The 12598-nt window shown below is 26.8% G+C and overlaps 2 protein-coding genes across 3 annotated transcripts; both read left to right on the top strand.

The window, feature by feature from the left end:
• Positions 1-2396: 2396 nt before the first annotated feature.
• Positions 2397-6211, top strand: LOC107163088 (bifunctional purine biosynthesis protein ATIC). The gene is made up of 9 exons (XM_015510323.2): positions 2397-2645; positions 3051-3257; positions 3360-3818; positions 4614-4774; positions 4836-4994; positions 5058-5276; positions 5353-5519; positions 5585-5849; positions 5923-6211. The coding sequence occupies exons 1-9, from the start codon at positions 2624-2626 to the stop codon at positions 6040-6042; spliced, it is 1779 nt and encodes a 592-aa protein (XP_015365809.2). The 5' UTR covers positions 2397-2623; the 3' UTR covers positions 6043-6211.
• A 2105-nt stretch (positions 6212-8316) lies between these two features.
• On the top strand, positions 8317-12598 carry Orc5 (origin recognition complex subunit 5). Of its 2 annotated transcripts, none has more exons than XM_015510334.2 (8): positions 8317-8607; positions 8802-8973; positions 9170-9439; positions 9501-9631; positions 9721-9854; positions 10791-11100; positions 11221-11330; positions 12234-12598. In XM_015510334.2, exons 1-8 carry the CDS (start codon positions 8506-8508, stop codon positions 12274-12276), a joined length of 1272 nt encoding a protein of 423 aa, XP_015365820.2. In that variant the 5' UTR covers positions 8317-8505; the 3' UTR covers positions 12277-12598. The 2 variants fall into 2 exon arrangements, with proteins under 2 accessions (XP_015365820.2, XP_089080644.1); XM_089224518.1 differs by lacking the exon at positions 12234-12598 and adding an exon at positions 11969-12005.

Raw genomic sequence — 12598 nt, 5'->3', positions numbered from 1 at the left:
GTAATTAGGTAAATTCCGATTCCACCGAAATGTTAAAATGTTAAGGTTCAAAAAACTCATTTGTAAAAAAAAAAAATCGAAAATGTAATTTTATGTATCTATTTTACAATTTTTTTAATTGAAAACACAAGTTTGAAGTTATCGTCATGTTACCATAATTTCAAAAGAAAATGTTATCGACTTTTTCCAAAGTTCCAATTGTAAGCATTTAAATTTTAATGTATAAAAAAATCATTGTTAAGACCAATCTGGTCTTATGGAGCCCAAATATGGGGTTGTGCAAAACCAACCCAAATTAAAACAATCGAAGCATTTCAGTCCATTTCCCTCCGCACAATAACGTCAGCTCCTTGGTTTGTTTCTAACCACACCCTCCATATAGACTTAAAAATTGAAACAGTTGAGAACTTAGTTAAAACCCACTACAAAAAGTTTCATTCTAAATTACTTCATCATCCAAATCCTCTGATTGCAAATCAACACTCAGCCACAATTCCAGGTAACCCCCCTCGTCGCCTCAAAATACGTTGGTGTCGCGACCTCCTAAACTGATACACACTCCATGTCCTAAACGTCTCAACTCAAAAGGGTCCTATCACTGGATATAGCTTCCCTTCTCATGTATCCAAAGTCACTATTATAATTGTAAACATAGGTATTTGCTTATTATATTTTATTATGAACAGATTGTAAATGTTATTTTGTTAATAAAAAAAAAAAAAAATGTATAAAAAAATCTTCATTTATTCTTTAAATTCATTTTGCCCTCTTCCCCTTAGAAAAATGTCTAGGGACACTCAAGTTATAGATGTCTACCGACTACCACCATATATTTTTAATTATGCACAGTGGGCAATTTAGTGCAAGATAACGTTTACTGCTATAGCATCGTTATTTCTTCTTGCCAGCGTCATAGCACCACACATTGAATAATATCATTAGCGAACTGATGCCACGTGCGTCATACTTGATAATATTTCTCAATTTCTCATATTATTTTTAAAATCGAATATTAATTGTACATTCGTTACATACATAACACTGTGATTTGTGAATCGTTATTGTACTTTATTAGTTTATTACATAATTTATGATAATAATATTGTAACATATAATGTTATCGCTAATCTAATATATTAACTTATAGCCGCGACTATACATTTATGCAATAATTATTATCACACCACAGAATGTATTGGATATATGTTTACAAATTATAATTTATAAGACATAAGTAACTATTAATTGTACAAAGTGATTTACCAACCATACTCATTGCTCACCACAGTTATTTCGTCATCATAACTTTTAATTTAATTATGAATTTATTTAAGTTCTGATTTTTGGAATTCTAATTATACGTACTTAAACTTGACGTCGACAGTTGAATGTATTAATATGAAATACTTAGTTTAGCATTTAGCATTTTTAGATTTTTGAATGTCTTGTGGCGAATAGATAATTTTACTCTAAGATTACTCAAAAACATTAAAAAAAAAAAAAATGATTTTAGGTGAAAGCGTTCAATTTGTTGCCAAGTGGGTTTGAGAGAGAAAACAATATTCCATTGACATCTTATGATATGCATGCATTTTAATAACTCATAAATTATAGTCATCCAAGTATTGATTTAAACGCTTATATCAAAATTCTCAAATGTAAATCTGATTCATACCTAGCTTGCAGTAAAACAAATGGGTTCTAATTCAAAAAATAAGCTTGTATTACCACAGGACGCCTTTAACTGGTGTAAAATCATATTTTAACGTATGGTTATTAAATATACTAGCAAAATTTAAGAATCAGAATTTGAATAAAAAGTTCATGTGAACTTGAACCCAACGAACAATCTATGATTCTACGTTATTTTACTATCTTTAATCGTGCTTATAACCGTAGACCGACAAACTATTAGTAGGTAATTAATTATAATTACATATGTACCAAAACCAAATAATATTATATTATTTCAGTTCGTGTTATAGTAACAATTATTATATCACTATAAATATTTTAATATTATACAATAATAATTATTGTACATAGGTGATTATTGACGTAAACGAAATAGTAGTATAGTACTAGCTACAGTATAGTAGGTATTTTATTTTAATAATATGAACAAAATCAATTATTAATTAATAATTAATTTTAATTTTTAATTATCATCAAAAGGTTTTATGATAGATTGTGAGATCATTTTTCAGAATTAACAATAATTACAATTACATGTAAATAGTGTGGGTACGGCGTCACGGCGAATTAAGATAATCTTATAATTCGTATTTCGTGGTGGGTACTGGGTACACTATTGAAGTATTGAGTTCTTGACTAAATAATTTTCTCGGGGTTATCAACCATCGAACTGATAAATGAAAAATGATAATATTATACTTGTCTTACTATAGTAAATCAGTTCCAGGCTATTGCTACTTGCTACCTCCTACCAAGTACCTACCCGTCTGGCGTCTACAAGGCAGTGGCGGTAGGCACACATTATTACAGAGCCAATTTCAGCGAATGATTCAACACGTGTTTCATGTAATCAAAAAATTTCAGCGCTGGTACTTTTGAATAATAACTTCAACTTTCGCAATTTTTTTAATACCTAGATTGCGAAACTATGGCGACTCCTGTTAACTTGGGTAACTACATTTTTATAATAACATTGAAATTTTCCTACCAATGCTGACACATTTGAATTGATATTTTTTCGGAATATAAATTATGATTAGATAGGTTCCTTTCTGGCAACCGTCTAGAAATTTGTTAGGCTGAACCTGCGTGAAAAATAATACGTTCCGAGATGTTTGGATCCGGTTCGGGCTTATGTTGAACCGGTTCAACTTAACAAATTTCTTGTGTAACAATAATAAGAATTTAAGTAACTGCAGGTAGGTACTTACCTAAATGTAATTATATGGAGGTATTATAAATATATTTTATTCAATTCATTTTTCATTACAGATAACGAATATTAAATGTATAATTAAAATAATTATATTATATTCTTTCAACAAAATTATTTACTTAACATTATGTTTTTTTAGCTCTTATTAGTGTATCGGATAAAACTGGATTATTAGATCTAGCCAAAAGCTTAGTAGATGCTGGTTTCAAATTGTTGGCAAGTGGAGGGACTGCTTCTTTTATAAAAAATGACGCAAAATTACCAGTTACTTGCGTTTCCGAATTCACTGGTGCACCAGAAATACTTGGAGGCCGAGTGAAAACTTTACACCCAGCAATTCATGGAGGTAATCTTAATGCATAAAATTTATTATATTATAAAAATATAATTTTTATGTATAACATAATATTTACTAATACTGAAATTATGAATGTCACTTCTATTTTAGGTATATTAGCGCGTTTAATACCTGCTGACCAGAACGATTTAAAGAAAAATAACTACAGCCTAATAAAAGTAGTAGTATGTAACCTATATCCATTTGAAAAAGTTGTAGCCAAGCCTGATACAAATGTTGAAGATGCTGTTGAAAATATTGATATTGGTGGTGTAACACTATTGAGAGCTGCTGCCAAAAATCATGAGCGTGTCACAGTACTTTGTGATCCGGCAGACTATTTGGAAATATCCAAAGAGATATCATTGAACAATGACACGCTTCTAGATACCCGGAAAAAACTAGCATTGAAGGCATTTACACATACAGCAACTTATGATGATTGTATATCAGATTATTTTCGCAAGAAATTTTCTGGCGGTGAGAGTCAAATGAATTTGAGGTATGGCATGAATCCTCACCAATGCCCAGCACAACTTTTCACTACAGATTCAAAGCTACCATTAAAAGGTAATGTAGCTCATGTAAAATATTAAATTAGTATAAATTTAAATTTGGTAATTAATGAGATTCTAAATATTATATTTAGTTAGTATATTATCAACGTCAATAAAATATATAAAACACATTATTCATATTTCTTAATCACTAAAATTAAGTAATTTTTATTTTATTTTAAATTATATTTAAAACACATTATTATATTAATGATAATCTTAAGAGGGCACGACACTCGTATTTGTTGTCTCAACCTTACAAACGCATAACATAGCAAATTTACGCTCAGCAGTTTATGTTTTAATCCGTTAGCTTAAAAATTAAAGTGAATAGACCTATTATGAAACTTGATGGTAAGAACATTATTTGTGTTTTGTTGGAAATATTTTTACAATGATTCAGTTTTTTAAGTAAGTTATGAGCATTTTTATTTTACAATTAATTTTATGTGCATAACTCACTTAAAAACTGTATTATCGTAAAAATACTTCCAAAAAACACAGATTATGTTCTTACCATCAAGTTTCATAATAGGTCTATTCACTTTAATTTTTAAGCTAATGGAGTAAAACGTGAAATGCTGAGCGTAAATTTGTTATGTTATGCGTTTTAAAGACTGAGATAACAAATAGCTAGGGGTGTTGCACCCTCTTAATAAAAAGCATACGGTTTAGAATCAGTACTTCTCTAATTACTTGTTAGATATTTTAAACATAAAACCTATGTAAAGTTTTTAATTATATTGTTTGATATTGTAGTATTTAACCATTTAGAAATGTAATTGATATATTGTTGTTAAATGTTTAGTAATCAATGGTTCGCCGGGGTACATCAATTTATGTGATGCCTTTAATAGCTGGCAATTGGTTAAAGAACTTAAAGAAGTAACTGGTCTTCCAGCTGCTACATCTTTTAAGCACGTCAGTCCTGCTGGAGTTGGTTTAGGCATACCATTAAATCAAATTGAAGTAAAATAGTTTTTTGACTTAAATTTAATTTTTTTCTGATTGATTAAAACTTTTTTCTAAGGCTTCATTATGTATGGTGAGTGATTTACTTGAAATTATGACTCCACTTGGATCTGCTTATGCTCGTGCCAGAGGAGCTGATCGCATGTCTTCATATGGAGATTTTATTGCTTTATCACATTCCTGTGATTTAGTTACAGCTAAAATTATTTCCAGAGAAGTAATTTACCTTGTACAATAAACTCTTATATTTATTATTGAATTTTGATGGTTTTTTTTTTAGGTTTCTGATGGTGTTATTGCACCTGGATATAGCGATGAAGCTTTAAATTTGCTCAAAAAAAAAAAGAATGGAAATTATTGTGTGTTACAAATTGATTCTAATTATACACCCAAGCCTGTAGAGCGTAAAGTTCTGTTTGGAATGACGTTAGAACAGAAACGTAATGATGGAAAAATTGATGAAAATCTTTTTACTAATATTGTAACTAAAAGACAAGATGTAAGCTAATCATTATTTTACTAAAATGTAATATTGAATAGAATAATTTATTAATTACATATTTGTTTTGGTATAGATAACAGATGCAGCTAAACGTGATTTAATTCTTGCTACTGTAACATTAAAATACACACAAAGTAATTCAGTGTGTTACGCTTTCAATGGTCAAGCTATAGGAATTGGAGCTGGACAACAATCAAGAATACACTGCACTAGACTAGCTGGTGATAAAGCTGATAATTGGTAACCGAAATTGCATTGCAGTTCATTTGAATTGAATAATGTTTTTGGTTTTTCTGTTTTTGTAGGTGGTTAAGGCAACATCCATATGTTTTAAATATGAAATTCAAAAAGTCAGTCAAAAGAGCTCAGATAGCAAATGCCATTGATGATTACATTGGTAAAACTATTGGAAATGGCCTTTCACGCAGTAGATGGGAAAGTTTGTTTGATGTAATTCCTACTGAGCTAACCCCTGAAGATAGACATGCCTGGTCTGCTAAGTTGAAAGGAGTTGTATTGTCATCAGATGCGTTTTTCCCATTCAGTGATAACATTGAAAGAGCTGTCCAGGTATATTTAATAAATAGTTGTAAATGTTCTTGTTTAACTAAATTGATATTGTTATTTTATACATTTTATTTAGAGTGGAGTTGAATACATAGCTTGTCCATCTGGTTCAACAAATGATGAAGAAGTAATCAATTACTGCAATGAACAAAACGTCGTGTTGGCTCATACTAATTTGCGTTTGTTCCACCATTAATTTAGTAACCCTGATTCTCTTATATATTATACATTAAACAATTTATTTTTGTTACATTGCTCAATTTATTATAAAATGTAAGCCAAAAAATTGAATATCAGTTAAGTTTATATTGTAAATGTTTTCTAAACTATTTACATTTGTAATAAACAATCAACAATTCATCAAACTGAACAAACATTTTAGTTAAAGCCCTAAAAAATTCTAATTTTATGTGGTTATTTGCTATTTATTCCGTGCACTAGTAGGAAGAGGGAATAATTACTAATATTTATGTTCCATGAAATAGATATGAATCTGGTATATTTTATTTGAATGTAGGGAAAAAAAGCCAAGAAAAAAATCCACGAAAAAAAACCAAATTACAATAATTAAATATATAAAAATTAAAATTAAAGTATTAAATAAGGTATTGTTTAAAAATTTTTTACACATTATTGGTCATAATGTATTCATATTATATATAATTTTTAATACACAGATTAAATGTTATTATTTATTATTCATAGTGATAAATATATTTTAGATTCTAAACAGCAATGACGGATGTATTGATTTTATTAAACAAAAAGTTTAAATTAAAAATATATATTTATTTATTTATTTATTTCAAGATAGCATGTATTTCATACTGCAACATGTACATTTAAAAAAAAAATCACCCTGTACAAAGTATATACATATCTAGGGTGTAAGACATAAATCAATTGATTTCAACATAATATCCACAAAATATTACATTATTTTTATTCAATATTTATTATAATATTTACAATTTTATTTTTATATATGATACGGACAATACAGTATGATTAACTGTGTTAAAAATTTTAAATTAATTAACATATAACTTGTGTATTGATAATTATATATAACTTCCCTTTTCATCATAAGTTAAAATTGCAGACCTCCAATAATAAAAGACCTACTTAACAATTATTTTTTATTTTAACACCATTGTCATTATATTTTTGCAATAATATAGATAACTTCCTATAGTACCTAATTTATGGGATTATCAATTGAGGTTCAAAGGAAAGAGTTGTAGACAGAGATTAAACATTCTACAGGTATGAAAAATAAATAAAGAAACATGTCACTCACACTAAACTAAGTCAATACTTAATTACTATACTGCAAGTGATAAAGTCAAGAAGACATGATTTAGATGTGTAAGAGTAGGTATTGCAGATAAATTATAGGTAATACAACTATAAAATATATTGACTAAATTAGTTTTGTCAGGACTTACAAACGTTTAATCAATGCCAGATCTTTATTACCATTTAAAATATATAAATTACTGTTAAGAATTTTTATTTTATTAGAATCCAGAATCTTATAATATCTTAAATTGTTATGCATAACAATCTATTTGTCTTACATGTGATACATAAATACTAAACAATTTAATAAATCATATGGAGCATATACTCATGACAATATTTATAAAGAAATGCATGTACGAGAAAAAAAATCTATTTAAAAACTATACGACAAATAACAGAGGGCAATGATCACATTATTTTATAATCTGTTTTAATATATTTTGTATTTTTCTTTTAAAATTCTACATAGTTACTCATGACTCCACACAGCAATCATACTGCTTATTCATATAAAATAATTATAAATATATCTGATACGTAAAAAGATTATTAGCAGACACCAGGTCTATTTCATATTAAATACTGGAAGTATTTTTAATGGATAAAAATTAAATGGAACAAGTATGTATAAATGTATAATTTGTACTTGGTACTGTTACTTGTTAAATGACGCGTTATTTGAGAACTAAAAGAGTAAGCATTATTGATTTTCTATCGCAGCGAGAAGCAATTTTTGAGATATATTTCAAAAAAATATTGCAATATTGAGGATATTCAAAACAGGTAAATCCCTGAATATCATGATCATGAATATTATTCAACACTTCCAAAGAATATTCTGTGATTGTTCATGAATGTGCAAGTTACTATAAAAATATAAAAATAGTGAAGTTTCAAGTTCAAAGGTTAATTTTCTATGAATATCGAATATCGATTGATGTTTTTGGCATTTTTGCTAAAATTGTCTACACAATATTATGTCAAACGGGACACGGCTCGCACTGCTCGCATTGTGCAGAACTGCAGAGGCAGACTGCAGACTGCAGATAGCAGATATTATTATATCAAGATAAATTCTCCATATTTGTGTGCTATCGCTATAACATTTCCCTCCATTTTTAATCAAATCATTGATAATAGCAAATAACATAATATTATAATGTTAATAAATTGTTATATTTTGTTCAAAACATTTGCACGTCACAACTTAAGTGTCAAAACATTGTTTACAATTGTCAATTAATGTGTACTCATTTAATTACAGTTGTTCATCTATAAAATCATTGCAATAGATATTACTATTCTTCGATTGATATTTCATTAATTCATAACCGATTCAGTTGTATGATTTACCATGATGTCGAGATCAAAAAATTCTTCCATAATAGATACGTTAAATTTTGAGTTTCCATTTAGGCAGGTACAAATAAATACGTTGACCAACTTATTTTTAAACGTAAGTACAGTTTGTTTTTGTTATTACACATTTTAAAATAAAGTAACATCTAGAGGCAATGCAAAGGTATTTTTAATACTCGAAGTTCATAAGTCTCTATTATAGGACTGTAGTTAACTCGCGAAAGTATCATTTTTTGTTTGCTATGCAGCTGCAGTTTTTAACTAGGTATTATATGGTCTTTTATTCTACAGGAAGTTTTACCACCAAGTGTTTTTATCCATGGTCTGCCATCTACTGGTAAGACAAGTTTAGTGACTCGATTGCTGAATTTACTTGGAAAGTCAGTAAAATCATCTATTGTGAATTCTATATGCTGTTACACAAGTCGATTATTATTTGAACCTATTTTAAAAGATTTATTAGGTAAGTAAGTAGTATGCATTCCCTTCTTTTTTTTCCGTTCAAATAACCAGGAACGGGTGGGAAATGTTTAGCACAATACTGCCACCAGGTCCCGTATCGTTTATTCGCTGTCAATTATTGTAGTTATTTTACTAGTGTATGCATTACCTACGTGTAAGCATAGCAAATTTTTCATTTAATCATTTTTTCTCTTTAGGAATTAAGCAAAGCGACATACCTAATCGGTGTGATCATTTTATGCAATTTTTAAACATATTAAAACAAGCAGAAATTCAACAAGTACAAGTAATTATAGTGTTGGATAACTGTGAGATGTTAAGACATGAACAAATAGTTTTGTTTTCAAAATTACAAGAACTTATAAAAAGTTATCAACTTTGTGTTATATTTATTAGCCAAGTACTCCCTGCTAAATTTGATGAAGACATCAATTGTATTCCAATAGTGTTTGAACAGTATAATAGTGGTAATATTTTAAATAGATATTATTAATTCAAATAATTTATTGATAATATTATTTTTTGTAGATGATATATTGGATATTTTATTAAGAGATAGACCAAACAATTGGAGTGAGTCTATTTACCAAAATTTTTTAAATGTTTTTATCAGATCATTTTATGGAAGTTGTCGAGATTTAGTCGAATTAAGACATTTGGTAATTTTATAAGATAATCAATAAATAATAATACTGTTTGTGAAACTAAATGTTTTTTATTTTTATTAATTTCATATCTTCATTTGCAGGCAAAGCTTCTATTCATCAAGTATGTAGAGCCAATAGAAGATGGATCATGTACAGATATTAACCAAGCTTTACTATACAGAAAAATAAGTCCTAGTATTCACTTATTGTTAAATAATGTTTATCTAGGAACAAGGTACCTATACAAAAATGCTATACTTAAAATATATTTATATGTAATTTCAAACCATAATATGTTTTATTATATGGATGTTTTAATAAATATATTTTAGTTAAGCATCTATTAAAAGTAATTAGGTATAAGGAATGTTTGATAAATTTTTGAAAAGTTGAATATACTAAATGTACCTAATTCAATATTAAAAATTATATTATTGATCTTTTTTTGAAATGCAGTAAATCATATATTGAAAAAAATCCGTTAAAGCTAAACAATACAAATTTAACACAGTATAGCATTGATAAAAAATTAAAAACCAAAACTCATAAAATTAAAAGTTAAAATAATCTTACTATGCTATAACAATAACTAAATTAAAATTATATTTTCTATTTTATAACTTTTAGTTAATAACAGAGGTTTTTATTTTAAAAGGATGCCAATGCCATTTGTTTTCTCTCAAACGTGCACAAGGTAAATAAAGATAGCAAATTTATGTTGAGCAGAACCAATCTTACATTGTTCCTTTCAATATCAGAGCGAATTCACCCATTACCAAACTTAAAGTTAAGAATATTACCTATTCACAACATTGGATTTTTAAAATATTTTCTATACATTTTTTAATCATTTTAAATTTGTAATTATACTCTCATAATTTGTACACAAATAAAAATATCATTAAATAGCCAACGTAGCAACAGGTAATGTTCTTAACTGATAGTTTGATAATAAGTGGGTTCACCCTAATACTAAAAGTAGTAGTATAGAGCTGGTTTTGCACTTCTGTTGCATATACATTTTATATGTTGTGTGTGGGTCACAGAGAGAAAACAAATAAGGCTCCAACATCCCTTAACATCCTTATTTGTAATTATTAGTTAAATTTCTAATTGATGAATAAATAAACTTAAATTGTTTAATTAATAATAGTAATAATTATGATTTCAGTTTGGAAAATGTCAATAGTTTGTCTGATGAAAAAACAAAATTTGAAAAACTTGCTCTAGATTTACCATACTATGCCAAATATTTTTTAATCGCTGCTTATATTGCATCATTTAATTTACCAAAATATGATAGGAAATTGTTTGTTAAAGCATCAAACAAAAAAAGGAAAACTAATCGGTTGACAAATAAAACAGAAAATTCCGCCACTCAATTGGTTGGACCTAAAACTTTCTCTTTAGATCGTTTACTAGCAATATTTTATGCTATTATTGAAGAAAATACGAACATGAATGCCAACCTTTTAGCACAAGTAATCATACAAAGAACCATTATTCAAAATTTCAATTGATAATAATTTAACATAACATAAATATGTTGATTAGTTATTTATTTTAAATATTTATTATAATGTTTTATTTTTTTATTATAGATTAATACGTTATCTGATTTGGGACTTTTAATACGATTAGGCGATGGTAAATTGGAAACTCCTAAATACAGATGTAGCGTTAGTTTTGACTGTGTCAGTAACATTGCGCGGTATGTAAATGATTTATTTATTTTTGTTGATAATATATTTTTCCTAATAAAATTTCAATATTACATTACATAAATTATTTATTTTATTAATAATGCTAATCACTTAATTTATTGATTATTTTTTTAATTATTACTTATAATATAAGATATTTCTAATTTCAGTCAATAGTATTATAATCATTAAAAAATGAGTGAATAGTTAAGTGGCAGTTACTAAAAACTTTTTCTTTTTTATTATAATTGGTAAATATTAAATAAAATTATTATTATTAACCTCATTATATCAATTAAAAATATTTTTAACTTTTATTAAGTTACATTTTTGTATCCAATTTTTGTAATTAAAAAAAAAAACAAAAAAGTCACTTTGAGATAGGTCTTAAAGGTACTTCATCTTTTAGTATGTAACTAAATGTTTAAAATTTGATTTTATTGATGAGTTATTACATAAGAGGAATGATTCTGAGCATTGGCATAATATCTCTGTCTCTATTTCTAAATATATCTTATAATTTATATATACATTTTATAAAATTTTGTCCTAGTATTGAAACTTAGGATTTTGGATTTTGGAATTTTGAATTACATTTTTATATTGAAAATAATTCACGGACTTAAGTATTTTTTATATTTTTTAGTTGCTCTAAATATATTGTATGAGGAATACTGAGTTCCAAATAAACATAAATTAAAAAAACAGTAGAAATTAAAACATTCATTGCTTCGTTCAAATTCTAAAACATATGTTATAAGATTATTAAATATTATTGTGTATGTAAATGAACAATAATTTACTGTTTTCAACTAATTTTTTATTTTTTACATGTAATAATATTATCATATTATAGAAGGTATATTGTATTATAAATCTAATATATATATATATGTATATTTCTTTTACAGGACTGTGAAGTTTAATTTAAATAAATATCTCATAGATAAGTAATAACTTATATTATTTTAATCTATTTAATTTTTGTATGATATTGTTAATTATTAGTTCTTATGTATTTTTTTTTTTTTTTTTTTTTTTTTTTTGATCTTAATAATTTCCTTAATAATATTAATAAATTAAATTAATTACTATGCTTAAAAGGTATTACTAAAATCATCAGTATGGCTTTAAAATATTTAAGCCTACGAGATTTTTTATCCTTAAATTTTGCTTCATCTTTTTTTTTACACTTTGTTGTTTGCTTAGAAAATATACCTACCTAGTGCTGAATGATTTTGCTGTAATATTCAATAGACTAATTTGTATAATTATT

The sequence above is a fragment of the Diuraphis noxia genome, unplaced genomic scaffold (assembly GCF_037042655.1).
Source record: "Diuraphis noxia isolate RWA-SAM2 unplaced genomic scaffold, SU_Dnox_SAM2 contig0003, whole genome shotgun sequence".
Classification (NCBI taxonomy): Eukaryota; Metazoa; Arthropoda; class Insecta; order Hemiptera; family Aphididae; genus Diuraphis; species Diuraphis noxia.
This window is presented reverse-complemented; position numbering and strand designations above follow the sequence as displayed.

What these genes read in the sequence shown, in the direction of transcription:
- LOC107163088 (XM_015510323.2), top strand. Translation starts at nt 2,624, where the DNA reads ATGGCGACTCCTGTTAACTTGG. An exon ending in CTAAAATTATTTCCAGAGAA is followed by an intron (nt 4,995 to 5,057) that starts GTAATTTACCTT and finishes TTTTTTTTTTAG; the next exon opens with GTTTCTGATGGTGTTATTGC. An exon ending in TTGTAACTAAAAGACAAGAT is followed by an intron (nt 5,277 to 5,352) that starts GTAAGCTAATCA and finishes GTTTTGGTATAG; the next exon opens with ATAACAGATGCAGCTAAACG.
- Orc5 (XM_015510334.2), top strand. Translation starts at nt 8,506, where the DNA reads ATGATGTCGAGATCAAAAAATTCTTCCATAATAGATACGTTAAATTTT. An exon ending in TATTTTAAAAGATTTATTAG is followed by an intron (nt 8,974 to 9,169) that starts GTAAGTAAGTAG and finishes TTTTCTCTTTAG; the next exon opens with GAATTAAGCAAAGCGACATA. An exon ending in TGTGTCAGTAACATTGCGCG is followed by an intron (nt 11,331 to 12,233) that starts GTATGTAAATGA and finishes TTTCTTTTACAG; the next exon opens with GACTGTGAAGTTTAATTTAA.